Below are 22382 nucleotides of genomic sequence, written 5' to 3'. Positions count from 1 at the left end.
CGAATGTTGCTAATATTTTACCCCAAACTTCATTTACATGATGGTGTTTGCAAGGTTAGCCATTACAGAACTCTTAACTGGGCACTGAAAATCTCAATAGCACAGTTTTGCATAGCACTAGCAAAATAAAAAGCCAGTTTGAGACAGGCTTGGGCTTTGTCTATCAGACATTTTCTCAAAGATCTGATTTACCCCTCCTCTCCTTGCTCATCCTTTACATTAGCACAGCACTTATCAGGTAGGTGTATAATATACTACTGGGAACTCCAGTGAGTTCAAGGATACCAGTAACAAGACTACAAAAAGATAAAGAACCTCAATTATGAGAGTTAAAAGGGTCTTAACGATCATGTAAGGTTTTGGTACTCACATTTGACAGAGAGGTTAAGAGACTTGTATGAATATTCCAAAAGTCCTATAAAAAAACCAGCTTGAACTTCCTTGTTACCCTTGTTTCTCCTGTATGGTCAAGTCTATGCTCGTGATAAAAGTACTGGCTTTATCAAATTCACTCCATACTAATGAACAGTGACAGCCACATGCAACTGGACAATTCACCCCTACAGGACTGTCCCAAACACCCAAGTTAAAAATGACAGGTCACTGGAGCTTGGAGTCATTTGGTCCAAGTATGTCATTTTACACATGAGGAAACTGAGGCCTGGTAGCAAGATGAAGGCACTTGCCCAGGAGAGGTAGCAACCAAGCTCCGCTGAGCATCCTGGACCTGACTCCCCACCATCCACTAACCTGGATACTTTCCTTCACTAACAGGGACCCCTACGGTTTGCCCATTTGCCAGTATGTGTATCTATATCATAAAACTTTCAAATTATCCTAGAACATTTTCTCCTGATTTAATAAAAATCTTTGTTCCCCCCAAAAAAAAAAAAAAATTCACTCCATACTTACGAAAGCATACTGCTTGCCATACATTGAGGCAGTACTGAAATGAGAAAGAAATGGTCATTGCCGTCAGGAATTCAGTTTAGGAGAAAGATAAGACAATTGCAAGTATAAAAGTAGATCAAACATCAGAAAGAAAGTACATAGTGCAAAGGGAATTGAAAAAATGTGTTCACATCAGCTGCTGTGACTAAGAAAAGCTTAAGGGAAGAGGCAGTACTTGAGTAAGGCTTCAAACAGAAAGTAGGGTTTTGACAGAACATGAGGGAAGGACATCTCAAGAGAAGGAAGACACAGTGTGTAGGTCCAGTCTAAATAAATCATAAAGGTTAGGTATTTGGAAACTTTTTTGCCAGTATAGTCTCCAACCATTTCCAAAGCCAGGCCACAGGACCTACTCCTATGCACACCCGAAAGCAAAGATAACTGCCTGATGTGTACAGTTCTCAATAAGCTCACTCGAACGTCTCACTTTCCAGAATGGTTATCAGAATACAAATGAGTGAGAATGATCTTATTACAGATAATCTTCAATCTGCTTTGATTTTTAAATGTACTAAATATTATTTTTAGTCAAAAATTGCTTACTATATACCCCAAAATTGATGGTAATAAGAGGTTAAGAACCATCAATATAATGGGAATTAAAGGTGAAAACTATCCCTGAATGGTCTCAAGTACAAACCAAGGCATTTAAACAGTGAAATGATTGAGGCTGCATTTGGGAAGATTATTCTGAAAATGTGGAGAAAGGAATAACACAGTTAAGAAGTTTTTATAAAAGTCCCAGTTAGAGATAATAGAGACATAAAGCAAAATGGTAGTGGAAAAAAAAAAAGACGATGGAATTCAGAAATGGGACAAATATGGAAGATAAGCTTTGTGAGGGCACAGGTCTAACTTGTCACCTTTGTGTTTCTAGTGGTTCAATAAGTATTTTTGAATGGATAAAAAAATAAGTTCAAAAAATAAATAAATAAATAATAAGTTCTTGGCAGCAAGGCATATATGACAGTGGTAAAGCAGACTTCTTGTCAAATCAGTCTCTTTCATTCGTTAGCTCTACAACCTTGGGTAAGTTACTTGACCTCTCTATGCCTGTTTTCCCATCTATAAACTGGGGCCAATAGTAATTTCTAGATCGTAAGGCAGTTTTGAGGATTAAATAAGGGTAATATATAAAATGCTTCAAAGAATACATGACACATGTATCTGCTATACAGAAGTGCTATTACTTTTATTAGTGAATGTAACTCCGGGGGAAAATGTGTTCCCAGCCCAGGGCAAATAAACCTTTGAAGCTGAAATCAGTCAAGGGGAAAAATAAAGTGGGAGAAACTCGTTTATTGCTTACAAAAAGTCCTCTACTTCCGCTCGCCAGGGTCTCTCCTGGTCCTGGCTGGGAAAACGCCAAAAAAAACCTGCGGTGCCGGCTCACGCTTCCCTCTTCCCCCACCCCTTCTAAGCACCTATTCGTACGGAGATAGGCTACTTCTCTCCACTTCTTAAAAACACCTATTGATATGGAGATATACAAAGGCCAGGCGAGAGATTCTGGAAATAGTGCAGTTTTACCCACTGTGAAATATCGTATTTTTAACAGAACTTCAGAAGTGAGGAAAAAGTTTGGGGGTAAGAATAATCAACTGCACTGAGAGTGCTCTGTTTGGCCTTCAGTGGATCCACTTAGTATGGATTGGGCTGTTGGGAAGAAGGCTGGACTAAAGAGATCTGACTCTTACCACTTTCTTCTGCTCCCCGCAGCCCTCATCTCCCAAGCTTAGCATACTAGCCTCTTTCAGTTCCTCCAATAGGTCAGGTTTTCCTACATCAGGGCTTTCCCACTTACTGTTCCCTCAGCCTGGAAGGGCATAGAGCCTGGACTCAACAAAAATTTAGATTCAATCGATGAACTTGGAACTCTTCAAACATAAGTAAAAGTTAAATCCCTGGGAATTTATGAGACTGCCATGTAAGCATGACAGAAGATAAAAGTATCAGTGCAGAAAAGAGGAGCCAATAAATACAAAGAAGTATTCAAAGGTAGCCAGGACAGTTGGAACAAAGTTCTAAGGAGACAGAAACACCCTGAAACTCAGAGGAGACAAGGAGGGTGAGAATCACTGGATTTGGCGATTTTGACAAAGTTCAAACAGTTAAGGAAAATAAGTCAACTATCATTGACTAATTTACCAAAAATGTTTGGTAAGGTAGGGAAGTAGGGTCTAGGAAAGCTGACTTTAAGGATAAACCCCGTTTTTAGGGTTTCTCTGGTAAGAATATAAACCGACAGAGCAGAGAAGCAAACAGGGACTAAAAGCATAAGGCTACATCTTGAAGACACTCTGTGTCTCTATTTGTACAGTTTTATAATGTCCACAGTTCTGTCACATGCGTTCTTATCGTCCTCCAGCTCTTCGATGACACACCGTCTAATTTAGCCATTATCAAAGCGTGGTCCCTAAACCAGCAGCATCAGCATCACAAGAAACTTGTTAGAAATGCGTATTCTGGGGTCCCACACCAGATCTACAGAATCTCTGCAGGTGAGGCCCAGCAACCTGTGTATTATTTTATAAAGTCCTCCAGGGAGTGTGTTGCCCCCCAAGTCCCCACAACCTCCACTCTGGAGAGAACGACAGAAACCACTGGAAGGAGTGGTGGCCAAGGTCGCAGGGCAGATTTCCGCCTGACAATTCTACCTGAATCTTCCTTGCGCCTAACGAGCCCACCCAGCAGGCAGCTGGGCGCACTGGCGCTGCGCTGCGGAGGCGGCCTACGCGAGTCCACCAAAACCGCCGCTACGGACGCCAGACTGGCGCCTTAGCCAAACACCGCCCCGCCCTCGGGCTTCCACTTCCGGCGCCCAAGGATGGGGGTGATCCGCGGGCCAGGGACTAGGGCGGACGTGTCCGACTTCCTCGAGACCGGGGGTGGGTGAGGACGTTTGTTCTCTAACTCCTCCCATGGCCTGATGACTCCTCCGTGAAACAAAGAGTCTAGGATGAATGTCCAGGAACCTTGGAACCCATAAGGGAATAGAGAAGCCTCGAAAATGTCCCTCCGCCTCTTTCACTGTTCTCCCACACCGAGACCCAAGGAACGGAAAGGCTGAGGGGAAAAGGCTAAGGCTCAAAGCCAGATCTAGGAGGGGCGGAGAAAGGTGCCCGAGAAGGAAATCTCGCGATAGGAGGCCGGCCGGGGCGGGGGTGACATCTCTTCCCCCTTCTTCGCGTTAGTTCCGGTCGCAGAGGAGGCACCGCCGCAGTTGCCGCCACATCGGGGATTTCTGGCTCTTTTCTCTTCGCCTTAAATTAGGTGAGGCACGGCTTCCGCTCGTTCCGGGCCCAAATTTTGGGCCCTCGTCGCCCGGCAGAGGGCGAGGGAGGCGGCAGGCCTGTGCGGCCCGGCTTCGTGGACTCGACCCGAGGCCGCCGCATGAGGCCGGGCCGGATCCAGCGCCTGGATTCGAGGACTCGGGCCGCCGCCTCAGCTGGGTGGCCGTGGGGTCCGGGAGTGCGCCGCCGCATCAGACACGGAGGCAGTGCCTGAGGCAGGCCCTCCCCGGCCTCGGTAACAAAGCCGCCGCAGCCTCTATTGAGTGATGACGCGTGGGGGGTTCCGGCGGGCGGGGCGGCGGAGCCGCCACCACCACTGCGGCGGCCGCCGCCGCTGCTGCTTTCCCTGGAGGGCGGGCAGATGTCCGGGGCAGCCTCAGCGCCAGTGGTCCAATCGTTGCGGCGGCCGCCACCGCCGACTACCGGGTCAGTGGAGAAGGGGTTGCGGACGAGGAGCAGCCTTTGCGGCGCCCCGCTGTGGCCAGGGGGTCCTGGACTGCGACGGTCACCTGTCGCCCGAGCGGGAGACAGGAAGGGTGTGGACAGGGAGACACGTGCCGCGGGAGGAGGCTTGGGTTGTAGGGTATGGGGCAAAGGAGACTACGCCCGCTGTCATCTTGCAGGATGGGAGTGGAGCACGCGACTACCGCGGTCACGGGCCCGACTGGAGAGTAGGGTTGCGTTCGTCAAAACCAGGCCCCTCAGAAGAAGGGCTTCACCTTTTGACAGGGGCTTAAAACTTGCGTATACGTTTTGGATACTTCTGATTATGGTGGTAATCTCAGCCTTCTGTGGTGCTCAGAAGTAGTGGAAGACGTAGGCGAATTTAATAGGAATGAGGAAGAGGTCGAACAGTTACGATTTGCCACCAATCATTGTGGCGCTGTAAAATTATTTAAGTGTGCTTCACGTGACATATTCAAAGTGTTTTCTTGTGGGAAGAATGTGAAGGTAATTCTTTGTACCTCCCCCAGGTGTATTGCTAGGCTGAAAGTGTGTTCTATTTGATTTGTATGTGACTAGACCAAAGTTTGTTCATTTGTTTTCAAAATGAATGTTACAGCAGATACTTTAAGGCCTTATTTTTCTTTTCGTAGGGTGTCTTTTATGAATAATCAAAAGCAGCAAAAGCCAACGCTATCAGGCCAGCGTTTTAAAACCAGAAAAAGAGGTAAATGTCTGTTTTAATAATATCTCACTTCCGACCTCCATAATAACTTTTATACTTTGGCTCCTCTGGGACGCAAATACTTCGTACTAAAACCTTAAGTGAAAGTACTCAAAAAAGAACTTGAATTTCTTGTTGACAGTGATTTCAGCTACACGTTTAGTATTTCTGCTTTTCCAAACCTTTTGTTTTTTAGTAGCAACGTTTATATCTCTAAACAGGTTAGTGAATGATCTTTTTTTCATGAAGATAAAGTTTTTTGTTTTTTTGTTTTTTAAGTATGTGTTGCATTTCCATTAACCAAATTTCACTTAAAATTTTTGCTTGATGGAAAAAAGTTAAGTTATAAAAAGGGAGCTCCTGATGTGATCACATTTACCCAAACTTTGTGAAGATTTGTGAGAGAAAAATCAGACTTTACCCATTAAAGTTAATTACAGAACAGAGGTCAAATTGTAGTGTCTGTTGAAATTAAATATTTCTCACGGACTTGGTAAGAAAAGTACTAGAAGTGTATTAATTATCTTTCTGTAATAGTGGGTGCTTAAATGAATACTGACTTCTGTAGCAAGGCTCTGCACTAAGCGAATACCAAGTTAAATGAGATGTTGGCTCAGATATATTCTGTATTGGGCTTAATATTTTCCCAATAATTTTTCAATGTTACTGCTCAGAAGCACATACTAACCTTATTTTACAGGAGATTTTGAGGATATAGAGACCTGAGTCAGGTGCTAGTTATAAATTGTGTTTTTCTTCCCTGAGTAGCAGACACTTGAAGAGCTCTAATCATGGTCTGTCCCCTTGTACTGGGGAGACCAAAGATTAATTTGATTCTAGTCTTTGCAGATTCATTTAGATTTAAGCCTGTAAATTTTCTTAAGGGGAGGAACAGAAGTTGTAAAACAGAGCAGTTTAACAGTAGAGAAAGAAAGTTTGTATACTTTCGAGTATGTTAACTGGTATCACTTTTATGTACATATAGTATCAAGTAATTTGTGGTAGCATCATGAAGAGGTGTCACTTCCTGGGTTCCAGATTGAGATCACTCATGCCCTTCTAATTCTTGATAATTGGGTTCTGAATAGGGTGAACAACTGTCCAGATATGCCCAGGACTAAAAAGAGCTCCCAAGACCTAGGCCTTTGGTTTTTAAAAACAACAAAAACAAAACAAGAAAATCCTGGTCAAACTGGAAGGAGTAGGTCACCTTTGTGCTGTGTGAAAATTAAGATAGCATCTAACCTAGACAAAGATAACAAACTGTCATGGAGTATGTGATAGCAGCTCATAAAAGCTATATACCCAAGGCACTATTTTGAATACTTTCCAATTTTACTTGTATCATTTAATATTCACAACAGCTTATAAGATAGATACTATTATTAATCACCATTTCACAGCAGGGAAGTTCAGGCATGAAGAATGAGGCTAGTTGCTGAAATACAGACAGTTAGGTGGTGATTAGGATTTAAATCAGGCAGTTTGACTCCAGAGATCTTGCTCTTAACTGTGACACTATATAGTCTCTTGATGATCTAATTTATATGACCTTTAATTTCCCTTCTGAATAATGGGAACAAAAAGATCTATCTCACAAGGTTATTACAAGGATTAAAGCAAGGTATCTACTGAAGTTTGTCATGTATTAGATACATGTACTGTATAAATAAATCGGTTAATGTACTTTCTGAAGATTACCTTAATAAGTACCAGATGAGTGATTTAAAAAAATAAAAAGGGTTACATGCATTTAAAGAAAAGAATCAAGAGCTCCAGTGTTTGGACACAAGTTCATTTAGGAATAAAATTTATCTGAGATTTAGAGGATATCCTAAATTTCCAGAAAGCCCAGAGGCAATGGGAGATCATTAGAGGTAAAAATTGTCTCCTGGCAGTAGGAACATAGTAACTTATTTAGCTCACTTATATGAGACCTGCGTGAAAAAAAATAACTGGGAGAAAAGCTGCACAGTTCTTGTGACTAGGCAACCCTGTCTTGCACTCGCAGAGGGGAAAGTTGAAAAGGATGTGTGTTTGGTCTCCTGTTGTGTCCACTATATTGCAGGTCTTCGGTAATCTATCTTGTGTTTGTTTTTTCCAGCTGTTGAAATAAATGCAAAATGAAATTGTGATGAATGTGATTGAGTTACTTAGTTACGTAAAGCTTTGTACGGTGGTTGTTTTCATGGTATTTTGGTACGCCTTTTAAAACTAAGTGTTTTGGGATTTTGCCCCCAGATGAAAAAGAGAGGTTTGACCCTACTCAGTTTCAAGACTGTATTATTCAAGGCTTAACTGAAACTGGTACTGATTTGGAAGCAGTAGCAAAGTTTCTTGATGCTTCTGGAGCAAAACTTGATTACCGCCGATATGCAGAAACACTCTTTGACATTCTGGTGGCTGGCGGAATGCTGGGTAAGTGAGTTTTGTGGGGAAATGTAATGTATGGAAGATTATGTAGAATCCAATATATGAACTATTTGACAAACCTATCAAGTTAGAGTGGCTTTGTTTTTTTTTACCCCCATAAGATCCTTCTGAGGTTTTCCTCCCAACTCATAGTAAATTAGCAAATTGCCTTACTTTGTCTGGCTTTGTATTTGAAATCTGTTACAGAACCATAGTGTTTAGGGACAACTTTTCTTTTCTGTCTGATACCTAAGCCCCTATAACATCCCTGATGAATGATTTTTCCAACCCTTGTTTGAGCTCTCCCAGTTAAAGAAACCCTAACCTCTTGCTCTGTCTTATAAAATGCTTCTATACAACTAAAGGTTCTAATCCTGCACTCTTCATTCACACTCTTCAGTAAATTAGCCACTAGCCACAGAGGGCTGTCAATCACTTGGAATGTGGCTAGTCCAAGTTGAGATGTGCTGGAAGTGTAAAGTATACATTACATTTTAAATAATATAAAAAAACAGTACTTTTAATACTGAAATGTTAAAAGTCATAATTTTTTGGTATTGGGTTAAAATACTGAAACTCATCCTTCATTTTTTTTTTAAATTTTAGCAAATGTACATCACAGTAATTCAACAGTCCCCCCACCCACTCCCCTCCCCCTTGGTTAACCATTAGTCACTTCTCAATGTCTATGAGTCTAATGCTGTTTTGTTCCTTCTGTTTTGCTTTGTTTTTATATTCCACAAATAAGTGAAATCATGTGGTGTTTGTCTTTCTCCACCTGGCTTATTTCACTGAGCATACCACCCTCTAGATCCATCCATGTTGAAAATGGCAGGATTTCTTTTCTTTTTATGGCTGAATAATATTCCATTGTGTGTATGTACTGCACCTTCTTTATCCAATCATCTCCTGATGGACACTTAGGTTACTTCCATATCTTGGCTATTGCAAACAATGCAGTGATAAACAGGGGTGCATGTATCTTTTGGAATTGGAGATTTTGTTTTCTTTGGGTAAATTCCTAGGAATGGAATTACTGGGTCATCATCCTTCATTTTTAATATGGCTGCTGGAAGATTTGAAATTACATTATATGGCTCACATGTTTCTGTTACACAGTACTGATATAATTTATTCCTGCCTCTACCCTCAGCAGTTCAGGAAATCTTAACAGAACGTGCTACCTAGTTATATATCTCCAAGTGCTGCCGGCACTTTAATTTCTGTAACTCTTAAAGGTATTTCACAGTATTTTCTATTGACCCTCACAGCTAATCTGATACTCCATGTGAATATATGCAAAATGGAGGCTTAGAGAGGCTTCAGTGACTTGCATGCAGTCATATAATTGCTCAGTGATGAAACCAGAAACTTAGGTTCATACATTCTAATGCCTAGTCAAAGGAGTATTTCTTTGATTGTTACCAGTTCATAGTAAGAAATATGAAAGCCTGTATTCATAATACTGCTATCAATAAGCCTCTTTTGAAAATTATTTTTAAAACATTTATTGAGAACATTTTCAAACGTATTTTAGAACAGTATAATGAACTGCTGGTCAGCTACCCAACATCAACATTACTAACAATTTTTCTCTCCATCACTGTCTTTATCCCCACCACACCCCCCACCTCCCATATTTTAAAGTGTACATAAGGCATCTTTTTATCCATAAATAGTTGCAAATGTGTCTAATAGATAACATTTCTAACTTGTGGGTTTTTATAACGCAGCCTTTTTGGAAACTTGAAAAGGTTTTCTGTATGGAAAGTTAAATAATCAAAACCAACTTTGAACAACTCCATTTGAGTGACAGATTTGGCGTTATTGTATGGCTAAAGCAAATGAGTTTCATTGGTTTGCTGAAGTGGGTTATTGTATTTATTCCTGTAAATTACCTCATTTTATTCATATACACTGAACCAACCAGCCATGTTTGTACTGAGTAACTGACTTTGCTTTTAAATTCTCTTAGAATTTTTATCATTTTATGAGAATCCTTACAGAAAGTAACATTGAAACAATGACTAATTTTTTGAAAAGGCCACTGAAAATGTTCTGTAAATATACCTTAGCCCCAGGTGGTACACTGGCAGATGACATGATGCGTACAGATGTCTGTGTGTTCGCAGCACAAGAAGATCTAGAGACCATGCAAGCATTTGCTCAGGTAAATGGAACTCTACATACTTATTTCAGTTACCCACTATCCATCTGACTAATATTTAAGGAATAGTCTAAATCTAAGAGGATACAGGTAGAAGGCTGAATTTGAGCTGAAGGTTTTGAGATACTGTTCTTGGTACAAAATGATGAATTATAAACTTAAGATGTGTTGAGGAAAACAAAGTAGAAAAAGATTGAATTAGCTCTTTTCTTATTTGCTCCTCTGAAATTAATCCATTTATAAGAAAAACATCAAACTGAAAAGGAAAATCAGTTCCCTGTCATGATTTCCATCATTGAATTTTTCTGTATCTAACTTTTTTGTTTGTTTGATATACTGTTTTAGGAAGGTTTCACATGAACAGCATTGTGGTCTCAACATTTACCCACCCATATTAAGTCCTCGCTATACCCGCCCCAGTGCAATCACTGTCTATCAATGTAGTAAGATGCTGTAGAGTGAACTTAATCTTCTCTGCTGCATCTAACTTTTTTAAAGTGAATGAGTAATAGGCACATTAGCTTATCAGTCAGAATCTCATTCAAAGTTTTCATACACAATTATGTTCATGTTACTGTAAGCAAAGAATTCAAGTGCGTCTAACTTAAGAGATTGTTATCTATGTCATTAGGAAAGTAAAACTGTATTTTATGATCTTCCTCTGTTAATACCTTCAAAAGGACGATGACTTGTATTTGAGCAATGATTAGTTCTTACCTTAGTATTTGGCAATAAAAATCTATTGCAGGGTAGCTTTTAAAGTGTTAACAGCACTGGCATATTGCAGGGTTTGGGAGTGCACAGACTTCCCAAGCTTGTTTAAATACTTTGTAAACTGCTTCATTCAGTGGAAGGTTCACTTCCTTACTGTTCTAGAGATCTGTGGAAGAGATCCTAGTGTCCCTGACCTAGGTCTTTTAGGAATCTGGCATCTGTACATAATGAAGTTATAATTAAATACCTTTACTGTTCTTCACAGGTTTTTAACAAGTTAATCAGGCGCTACAAATACCTGGAGAAAGGTTTTGAAGATGAAGTAAAAAAGGTATGAGAAGCGATATGCTCTGTAGAAAACAAAAAGTTGGGGGTCAAAAAGGAAAATTTAAATCCTAATCCTGCCACACATTTGAGATAATTATAGATATTTAGGTAGGCTGTATTTGAAATGTTATTTTGGGGTATCATTTAAACACATTGAGAAAGAGAAATTTAGCATACTTGCTGTTTAGATAATCTTAGATACTATGAGGAAACTGAGTCACAGAGGTTATGTAACTTGCTCAAGATCACTTAGCTCCTGAGTATTATAACTGAGATACAAATTTGGTAAGACCAAGAGTCCACACTTTTAACCAATATAGTGTGCTTTACTGCTTCTCTTTATATACTTAATGCAATTGCTCTTTTAACCCTTAACTATTTACTTTTATAGCTGCTGCTGTTCTTAAAGGGTTTTTCAGAGTCGGAAAGGAACAAGCTGGCAATGTTGACTGGTGTTCTTCTGGCTAATGGAACACTTAATGCATCCATTCTTAATAGCCTTTACAATGAGAACTTGGTTAAAGAAGGTAATCAACCTTTAGTAAAGGATGGTCTGTAGTTGGCTGAGAAATGGGGTAGATAAGAGCATGAAAAATTGATATAAAAGGATACAGTTTATATAGATTTGACTTGTGTAGTAATCTCAGTTTTTTAACCACCCTTAAATTAATAGGTTTGTTCAGATTCTTTTGACATTTAAGGTATACCTTTGGTATCTAGTGTTAATGGCTTTCTTTAGGCATACAGCAAGTATCTAGGGTCCAGACAAAATGTAGTTACGACAAAATAAAAAGAAAAATGCCATAAAAACCCAGAAAGAGATTAATTCCAATTGGGAGACTAAGGAACGTCTTTAACAGACAAAGTGATATTTGGGAAAATGTCAAACTGGAAGGAAAATAAATTCCTTATTGTGATTTCTATAGTTAAATTGTACTATGCAGAGATTATTTTAAAGTTAGCTTTCTTTTTTTCTACTTAGAATACTGAGTACTTATGTGCTTTATGTTAATTATCACAGAAACCTGTCAAGTGTAGGAACTGTTACTCCCATTTTACACATTCAAAAACAGTTTAAGTAACTTGACCTAAGAATATACAGCTAGTGAATGGTAGACTAGAGAAATTGGTGTAAAATGGTAAGCAGTGGCAGAAGGAAGTTTAGGTTGAAGTGAGTAATCACATGTGGCTGAACTATGGAGTGAGGAAATGGGGAGGTAACCAGTGGTTAAAATCCAGGAAGGAACTTAATGTTAAGTCTGCTCTTTTGTTCTACAGGGGTTTCTGCAGCTTTTGCTGTAAAGCTCTTTAAATCATGGATAAATGAAAAAGATATCAATGCAGTAGCTGCAAGTCTTCGGAAAGTCAGCATGGATAACAGATTGATGGTTTGTAACTTGTTTCATTCATTCTTCCCATTCTTACAGAAAGTATAATAAGGGAATTTGCTTAGTTTTATTCTGTGGAAAGAGGGGAAGTATTTCTCTTAATCTGACTTAAAGACCATTTAACCACATTAAAATCTCCTTTCAGGAACTTTTTCCTGCCAATAAACAAAGCATTGAACACTTCACAAAGTATTTTACTGAAGCAGGCTTGAAAGAGCTTTCAGAATATGTTCGGAATCAGCAAACCATAGGAGCTCGTAAGGAACTCCAGAAAGAACTTCAAGAACAGATGTCCCGTGGTGATCCATTTAAGGATGTAAGATACTTTTGTTTAAACCATCTTTATATGACTAAGTTTCTGGTAAAGAAAACTTGGACTCATTTGAGAAACTATGAGTAAAAGTTTTTCACCAGAGTAAGTTCTAATTAATAGCTGTAGAATCTTACCATATTCAGTGCCTTAATAGTGCCCAGAAATTATAACACTTGGGATTTTGTAGGGTACAAGCCAGTGGACAGACCTTCTCTTTTCCATCTCAGACCTTTCCTGGCTATGTGTAAAATAAGGTTTCAACTAGAGATCCATCCCTTACGGTTCTAAAAGTTTTCTGATTATATCTGGTACACATGTTCTTGCCAGTTGCCATGGAAAAATGTTTTTATGCTCTTGTGAAATGTCTGTGTTTCATATTTGGATTATGTACATATCAGAACTGATTTTCTTTTACTAAATTTGGATTTTTTTGTAGATAATTTTGTATGTCAAGGAGGAGATGAAAAAAAACAACATCCCAGAGCCTGTTGTCATTGGAATAGTTTGGTCCAGTGTAATGAGCACTGTGGAATGGAACAAAAAAGAGGAGCTTGTAGCAGAGCAAGCCATTAAGCACTTGAAGGTATTGGAACTGTGCCTTAACAAAATATTCTGCTTTTAAGTGGGGATAAGTTAACTGTTACTGTACTTACTGTAAGGATTTATCATACCATGTGGTTCCTGGGGATATCCCACCAGTAAGTAGAAAACATCATTGATAACCTTTTAAGAAGTCTCACTTGGGCTTTCTTTGGTTTACGGATTACAAACAAATACATCTTAAAAGTGTGTTTTACATATAAATGCAAATACATGTTTAAAAGTAGCTGGAGCCTGCAGTTTGGTGTTTCCTTTGAGAGAGAATGTTGGAAAACAGGAGCATTCTTCCCCTCCACCCCCAAAATACTAACATTGTACTGACGTTATCTGGAATCCTTGGTATGGTATTGCTTATTTGACTTAGATGCTTAGAAGAGTTTTCTGCTTTGCTATTTAAAATTACCACTAAATAAAGTACAATTCACAGTGATAGTAAAAGCTGAGGTGTGTTCTCTATTCTAGGAATTTTGTAACTGAGGTCATTATAATGAATGGCTAAATCTTTTTACTTTTCCTTTTAAAAGCAATACAGCCCTCTACTTGCTGCCTTTACTACTCAAGGTCAGTCTGAGCTGACTCTGTTACTGAAGATTCAGGAGTATTGCTATGACAACATTCATTTCATGAAAGCCTTCCAGAAAATTGTGGTGCTTTTTTATAAAGGTAATTTAAATTTCAAATTTTGTCAGTAACATTTAATAGAAATTTCTAGAGTACTCAAAGTAATTCCAATGAGTAGTTATCTAAAGATCAGACTCTAATCACAGGACTGAGTGGTCTCTCATTGAATTGGGTGCTTTTTAGCACATTAGTGTCAAAACATCTCTAAACCTTATTAACAAGTTAAAATCTAAAGCCTTCTTGATACAGCTCTAACTTCAACTCCTGTGCTCTACCAGTTCTCTTTCCAGACACTCTGCACATGTCTCTTACCTCTGGCCTGCCCTTCACCCTATCTCATTACCCAGTGTGAACTTTCACTTTCAAGACCAGTTCAGAATGCTTCTCTAAAGCCCCCCTATTTCAGTTATTGTTCCCTTTTCTGTGATCCCAATTTCAGAAAATTTGTCTCAGGTGATTAGCAAAGAAAAGACCTATTGGGAGAGAGCCCATTGCCATGTTTAATTTACTGCGGTTGATGATAACACTTTTCTAACATTCTGCATAAACCAAACCAGCCTTAATACCTGTGACTATAGTTTGTGTGCATATGTATTACTTCCATCACCTTGTTTTCATAAATGATTTTTTTGGTTCCTACATTCTAAACATAGAGCAGAGGTCACCCCATCTCTAGGTTTTTTTTTCTTTCTTTTTGATGAAAGAATAGGGTAATGAACTCTCCAAGTACCCCATGCTTGAGGGATTATCAGGCTTATAGTTGGGTTTCTTGAAAGTATTGGTACATCCCCCCATCTACTTCCTTCTACTCAGATGATTTAGAAACAAATCCTAGAAATCTTTTTCCAGTATGGGTCTATAAAATACATGGACTTTTTTTTTCCTTTTTTATAATCTTTTTTTTAAATTATTTTATGTACAATACTGTACTGGTTTCAGATGAACAACTTAGTGATTTATCACTTACATACATTATTATATGCTCACCATGATAAGTGTAGTTAGTCTGTCACCATACAAAAATACATTATTACAGGCTGTGTTCCCTGAGCACGCTTCCATCTGTTACTAGATCATTTTTATATTTAAGGTTTGTAACTCTTTATCCCCTTCACCTGTTTCACCCATCTCCCCACTCCCTTTAGTAGCCAGCCATCTGTTCTCTGTTTATGAGTCTTTGTTTTGTTTGTTGTTTTTCATATTTCACATAGAAATGAAAGCATGTGGTAATCATCTTTCTCTGATTTCTTTTGCTTAGCAAAATACCCTCCAGGTCCATCCATGTTGTCACCATTGGTAGGATTTCTTTTTTATGGCTGAATAATATTCCATTGTACATATGCACCACATCTTTATCCATTCATCTATTGATGGACATTTTGGTTGCTTCCATATCTTGGCTATTGTAAATAATGTTGCAGTAAACATAGGAGGGCATAAATCTTTTCAAATCAGAATTTTTGTTCTCTTCAGGTAAATTCCTAGAAGTAGAAGTGTATTTCTGTTTTTAGTTTTCTGAGGAAGCTCCATACTGCTTTCCCCAGCAGCTGTACCAATTTACATTTGCAACAACAGTATAGGAGAGTTCCTTTTTCTCCATATCCTTGTCAACACTTGTTACTTCTTGTCTTTTAGATAGTGGCTGTTCTGACTGCTGTAAAGTGATAATCTCATTGTGGTTTTGATTTTCATTTCCCTGATGATTAGTGATGTGGAGCATCTTTTCATGTGCCTATTGGCCATCTGTATGTCTTTGGAAAATGTTTATTTCTTTGGTGTTGAGGTATATGAATTCTTCATATATTTTGGATGTTAACCCCTTACCAGATACATCATTTATGAACATATTCTCCCATACTGTAGGTTGCCTTTTTGTTTTGTTAATGGTATCCTTTGCTGTACTTTTCAGTTTGATGTAGTCCCACATATTTATTTTGGCTTTTGATTCCCTTGCCCAAGGAGATGTATCCAGAAAAAAATGACTCATGCTTATGTTCAAGAGATTTTTGTGTTTTCTTTCAGAGTTTTATGGTTTTATGTCTTATATTTAAGTCTTTAAACCATTTTGAGTTTACTTTTGTGTGTGGAGTTGGGCAGTAATCCAGTTTCATTCTCTTGAATGTAGCTTTCTAGTTTTCCCAACACCAGGTATTGAAGAGACTGTCTTTTCCCCATTGTATATTCTTGCCTCTTGTCGTCTATTAATTGACCATATGTGTGTGGGTTTATTTTTGGGCTCTCTGTTATGTTCCATTGATCTACGGGTCTATTCTTGTGCCAGTACCATACTGTTTTGATTACTGTAGCTTCATAGTAATAGCTTGAAGCCTGGGAGGGTTATACCCCCAGCTTTCTTCTTTCTCAAGATTGCTTGAGTTATTCAGGGTCTTTTGTGGTTCCATATAAATTTTAGGATTCCTTGCTCTAATTAAGTGAAAAATGACATTGGTATTTGACAGGGATTGCAATGACTGTAGCTTGCTTTGGGCAGCATGGCCATTTTGACAATATTAATTCCTCTTGTCTGTGAGCCCAGAACGGCTTTCCATTTATTTGTGTTGTCTTCAGTTTCCTTCATCAGTGTTATATAGTTTTCAGAATGCAGGTCTTTCCCCTCTTTAGCTAGGTTTATTCCTAGATACATTTGTGTTTTTTTTGGTTTTGGTGGGGTTTTTTGTTGCAGTTGTAAATGGGATTATTAATTTCTCTTTCTACTAGTTCATTATTTGTTATAGAAATGCAACTTATTTCTGTACCTTGATTTTGTAGCATGTGACTTTACTGAATTCATTTATTTTAATAGTTTTTGAGAGTTTTCATCATGAATGGATATTGAACTTTGTCAAATGTTCTTTCAGCATCTATTGAGATAATCTTAGTTTTTTATCCTTTTGTTAATGTGTTTCACATTAATGTGTAAATACTGAACCATCCTTGCATCTCTGGGGTAAATCCTACTTGATCATGGTGAATGATCTTTTTAATTTTTTTAATTCTGTTTGCTAGTGTTTTGTAGAGCATTTTTGCATCTATATTCATCAGGGATATTAGTCTGTAATTTTCTTTGTGTGGTTTTGGTACCAGGGTTAAAGGTGGCCTCACAGAATGAATTTGGACACTTTTTTTTTAGTTGATTCGTTCTTTCATTTATTCTTTCTTTCTTATAAAACTACTGTACCATTTTCACGCCTAACAAAATTTAACAAATTATCAGATATCTCTGATTGTTTATCAAAAGGTTTCTCAACCTTTGTACTACTGATATTTTGCACCAGATAACTCTTTTGTAGGTGACTGTTGTATGCATTGTGGAGTGTTTTAATAGCATCACTGACATCTGTGCAAGAGATGTCAGTAGCACCTGTCCCCAGCGTAACAACCAAGAATGTCTCTGAACATTGTCAAATGTTGGGGGGTAGGGGAATTGCCTTTTGAGAGAATCACTGGTTTAATAAGGGTTTTTTCCTAGTTTTCAGTTCAGACATTGTCAACAAGTTGATAAAAGTTTAATAGAGATCACCTGTTTCATCTTTTCTGATTTTCTTGAAAATCAAATTGGCTGAAAAAAAAACATGTTTTAAATACAATTTTAAATACAAATTTCTTTTGAAAGCAACAAAAATAATTGCTTTTACTTAAGCTTTCAGTAGGATCTTTGTTGCCATGCAGGCATTTACATGTTAGGTGGATTTTACCTCTGCCTGTGTTAGGAAGCTATGTGAACATCCCAAATACAATGACTGCTCTTTTTCATAGCTGAAGTCCTGAGTGAAGAACCCATTCTGAAGTGGTATAAAGATGCACATGTTGCAAAGGGCAAAAGTGTCTTCCTTGAGCAAATGAAAAAGTTTGTAGAGTGGCTCAAAAATGCTGAAGAAGGTAAGACTTTTCCTTCATGCAGTTTTGTAAAGCCGGAGAACTAATTTCAAACTGACCATAGTTTGTATGTGCTGCCTTCTTTCATTCAGGTACCATTACATACCTGGAGTACAGATTTTTGTTTTATGACAGACTTGTAAATACTTATTTACTTAAAGGCAGTTGAGGAAAACTAGACTCTAATTATTGGAGTGTTTTGCTGGCTCAGCCATAATGCTATACTTTCTCAGGAGAAAAAGTGGAAATTTTTCAAGTATATAATATTTATGAGTTTTGAGGTTTACAAATGAATTCTTTTTAATGTCCCCTTATATAAATAGGATTATTAATAAAATTCCTTAATTTAAAAAGCTTCAAAATTATAAATGGAAAATTTTACTCTCTGATATTACATAATGCTTGACTGCATTTTCCCCCTTTTCTAGAATCTGAGTCTGAAGCTGAAGAAGGTGACTGAATTTTGAAACTACACCCTCAGTAAAGCAAACAGGAGTTGTAGATATAAAATGTCATGTCTCATGTGTCCTGGTTCTTACATCTTCCTACCTCCCTATATCAAGCATGATATAAGGGCTTTCATGGCAAATTTTATTTTAACTGTTTATATGGTTACTGAAAATGTTGGGTTTAGTTTCTAAAAACCATGTTTTAAGTAGCTACAGGAGCTATAGATTCAAATCTAATGTTGCATTAGTCTTTTCAGTTATCTTCTACCTCCTGTATTTTCTACTGTAATGTAATTTAAGGCCTTCCACAATGAACAGTTCACTTTATTCCCTGGGTTTTCTATATAAGCAGTTTTCAAGATATGATTTGGTTAAAAATAATTTGTTATAAAAATTCTGTTTGCAAATTAAACTGTAAAAGTATTCAAAGTCTCAAAAGGCAATGATTTGTGTGATAATTTGGTGCCAAAGCCCTGCTCATTAATGAAAATGTCATATACAATAACTGAATTCATTAACATGAATCTTGAGTATTTGGACCATTGCTTACATGTTGGTAACTTTCTTGGATTTTTTAACCCCAGATGTCCTTGAGCTCAACTGTTTGCTCTCTTTTTTTCATTCCTTGATGAAACCATGGGGAACAAGTATGAAAGTGAGGTCTTTGAGAAACTGTATATGGCAGAAGTTGTGGGAAGAAGAAAGTTGAGCTTTTTTCCATTGAGAAACGTCTTCATTCAGTTTGAATCTTCACAGGCAAAAAAAACAAAACAAAACCAATGGGGTATTATTTTCATTCAACCATCTTCAAAAAAACGTACCTTAGAAAAGTCTTATTATTTAATGTATTTTACACTTGTCATACACTTACTCTGATAGGAAATTATGAGTAAAGGAAAAGACTATTTATACTAAACCCAGTAAATTGTTAAAAATGTTAAGTGGTCAACATGCTCTAATTAGAGTATTTGTTGTAAAGAATGAAGTAGTGATGATGATATGTTTTCACTTGAGTCATACTGGACCAGCTTCATTCTCTTAACATACTAACTTACGACTAAAGCATCTGGTCATTGACATACCCACTTGCCATCTTTTTAAATTGCCGTGAGCCAAAATATGTCTTCATAGAATTGATCCATTTGTTTCAATGGCTGCCTTTTAATTTCCATATTTTCTTGCTGCTATCCATGTGTGTATATATATATAGTCATTAGAAAACAAAACATGGCCATGCTTTTTGGTGGAAAGATTTCATGTTAAAAGTGAACATTTTGAAAGTTTTTTTGATTGGTAAAAGAAACTCTTGAAATAATGCCACCAGAGACTGAGTGGAAATTTCCCCTTTCAAAGGTGCCATTCTTAGGAGCCGAAAGTTTGGTGTTTAAAAGTTCATCTTGAGAGAATAACATGTAATATAATGTGAAATAAAGGTATAATAACCTTATGAAGAAGAGCATTATAACTGATACCATTGTGAATGTGGTGAAATTATTAAATGAATAACTTTGATAAAGTTTTCACACACAGGCAATGTTTCACTAGGTTTCTACATAGTAATCTGCTTTTACTTTGAAATTTGTAGTCCTCAGAAGACTTTCTTAGAAAAATTAAGTCCATCTTTACACTTAGGTTAGGTCAGTCTTTTTTAATTTTTTAATTTTTTTGTAAGTTCCATGTTAATACCTAGTAGAAACTATATGTTATGCATTCACACATCTCTATTGTATAAGCATTAAGTAATTGCCCTTTTCATCCTTATGGCCTCCAACTGTAAACACCTACACCAAATTCTGATGTAGTAGAAACTAACATTTCTACAACCAAATCATTGCATGTTACTGCCGTACAAAGTATACCCTGTTTTATTATATACTATGTATAGTGAAAGAGTGTGTAGTCTTCCAGTACTACATTATGATCTTTGTCTGATCATACTGTTTTTTTCTTCATAATGACAAAGTAGTGTTTACTTACTACAATGCTATAGTGAATGGATAAGTCACCTGTGACAGTATAGTATAAAGAAAGGGAATGCTTTCTAAAAAGACTTAAAAGTGGTGATTTTGAAAGTCAGCTGCCAGTGCCAATCTATGGCCTCAAATATGTAATTCTTAATATAGATTGTTAAAATTGTGCTTGTAATTATGATTGGATTAAGTGTTCATTGATTTTCCAAACTTGGTGTTGATTTCTAAGGATAAGTCTCCTCTTAGATGCTATAATTAAATGTGTGTTTAGAGCTGATCAAAAGTTTCTTAATCTTAATTATTCTGGGAATATTGTCCTTGAGATATTTAATATTCTGAAGACTCCAGATACCAAAAATGCCACAGGATATTTTGACACGGCATAATGATGGTGGTGAGAGGAAATGCATGTGACTGAGAGATTTATTTCTAATTCAGGGTTTCTCAAAATTTTTTCTCATTATCAACCACCCCCCCAAAAGAAGCCATTTTAGACTTTTTTCCTAATAGCACCCCAGTGGATATTAATATAGATAGGCTGTATATGTATAGTATCTGCTTTATATATGAAAAGAGTAAGGGGTTTTTTGGTCCCACCTGGGTGTGATAGCACCCCCATAGCAAATGCGTGCCCTAATACATCTTTTTTTAAAGGGAAGGGGACCTAGTGATATATATATAGTGACAGATATATCTTTATGTCCATATCTGAAGCAGTGTTTTCTGCCAGGGTCACTAGAAAATAGAAAAAATTTGTTTTCTGCCAGTCCCCATCCTTTAACAGTTGCGCTTTTGTATATAACCACAGTAGGTATCAGAAAAGTCATTTCCCACTGGCTTTGGAAGTCTTGACAGATTCTTACCTGATTATAAATGTATCATAAGTTGAATCATTTTGGTTTCTTCTAATCTATAAACATTAGTGAAAATCCTAGGTGAGTGATTTAAAGTTGGGCATAACACTTAAATAAATGGTATTTAAATTTTACTGATGACTCTATGGTCACACTAGGCTCAAGTAGATCAAGTAGGCTGCCTACAGGGACTGACCACTGTTGTTTAGCTTTCAATGTAACATAGATGCCAAAGTTTTAGTGTTCATTACTGCTTAGGTTACTGGATTACCTTTGTAGAAATTTTGTTCAGATGCTGTTTACAGGTGCCATGTAAAATAGGTTAATAAGCATCTTTGTGAGGAGTCTGATAAATTGCCTTGCTGTGATATTACATATAAAGTATTAATCTTCAATTTGTATAAAATATTTCTATTCACCAGCCTACTAAGGCCTAAAAAATATTATGAAAAGTTTTTCAGTAAGGTTTATTTGGTTAAGTGAAGTCCAGAAGATAAGTACTTCTGACTTCAAAATAATGTATTTGGCTTCTGCCTAAAATATTGAATTGCAGTGGGCTTGTACCTAAACAATCTTATGCATAATTGTATGAAACTTGGTACGGATCAGGAAGTCTTCCTGGCTCCCCCTCCCCATGTTTTTCCTCCAATTTAATTATGGGCAAATAGTCATATCAAATCCAATCATTTAAATTTTCCAATGCACTTATAATCCTATCCTTATTCCAGGGTTGTAGTCTCAACTGTTAATGACTTGAGAAAAGGATGAAGATAACTTTACAAATGCACTCAGTCGCTGTCAATTTCGTAACTGTTAGTAAGAATCTTAGTTAAAAGTCAGCTGCACGTGGTGCGTACTATAGTGCCCTAGAGGAGACAATGGTAAGAAATCTACTGAACCCTTTATTTTGTAGACTTTATCTAGAGGGACCACTATCTTGTTAAAAACTACATGATTAGAATGTTTATGGTTGTACTAGTGCAAGATTGGGGATTATGCATTAAATGTATATAATGAATTTGGGGTGCTACAAAGTTATCAAATATAATTGAGCTATTATATTCCATTTCAGGGAATTTCCAATCAGTGTAACCATTTTAAAATAAGGATGAAAGTTTAAACCTTTCTTTTAGCTGAAACCTTGAAGACTGTGCTTAAAATTTTGACTTAGAGGTAAACCTTTTGGGGAAATAAACAATCCATTTACATACTGAAGCAAGCCTCTATTAAAAGATGTTCTACATTCTCTGGCATCTTTTAAGAATAAAATATTTTTTCT

The 22382-nt window shown here is 37.4% G+C and overlaps 1 protein-coding gene across 4 annotated transcripts; it reads left to right on the top strand.

Moving 5' to 3' along the window:
* The first annotated feature begins 3810 nt into the window (after positions 1-3810).
* On the top strand, positions 3811-22360 carry BZW1 (basic leucine zipper and W2 domains 1). 4 transcript variants are annotated; one of them, XM_036927921.2, is made up of 12 exons: positions 3811-3839; positions 5342-5415; positions 7654-7830; positions 9900-9994; positions 10971-11036; positions 11424-11559; positions 12311-12420; positions 12566-12736; positions 13170-13316; positions 13858-13996; positions 17711-17833; positions 18259-22360. In XM_036927921.2, the coding sequence occupies exons 2-12, from the start codon at positions 5352-5354 to the stop codon at positions 18288-18290; spliced, it is 1260 nt and encodes a 419-aa protein (XP_036783816.2). In that variant the 5' UTR covers positions 3811-3839; positions 5342-5351; the 3' UTR covers positions 18291-22360. The 4 variants fall into 4 exon arrangements, with proteins under 4 accessions (XP_036783816.2, XP_036783815.2, XP_036783817.2 ...); XM_036927920.2 differs by lacking the exon at positions 3811-3839 and adding an exon at positions 4067-4224; XM_036927922.2 differs by lacking the exon at positions 3811-3839 and adding an exon at positions 4288-4479.
* The last annotated feature ends 22 nt before the right edge of the window (positions 22361-22382 follow it).

This window comes from Manis pentadactyla, chromosome 6 (assembly GCF_030020395.1).
Source record: "Manis pentadactyla isolate mManPen7 chromosome 6, mManPen7.hap1, whole genome shotgun sequence".
Lineage (NCBI taxonomy): Eukaryota > Metazoa > Chordata > Mammalia > Pholidota > Manidae > Manis > Manis pentadactyla.
This window is presented reverse-complemented; position numbering and strand designations above follow the sequence as displayed.

Coding starts and splice junctions, on each gene's coding strand:
- BZW1 (XM_036927921.2), top strand. CDS start 5,352: ATGAATAATCAAAAGCAGCAAAAGCCAACGCTATCAGGCCAGCGTTTT. Junction 11,560..12,310: donor TGAGAACTTGGTTAAAGAAG/GTAATCAACCTT, acceptor TTTGTTCTACAG/GGGTTTCTGCAGCTTTTGCT. Junction 13,997..17,710: donor TGTGGTGCTTTTTTATAAAG/GTAATTTAAATT, acceptor TCTTTTTCATAG/CTGAAGTCCTGAGTGAAGAA.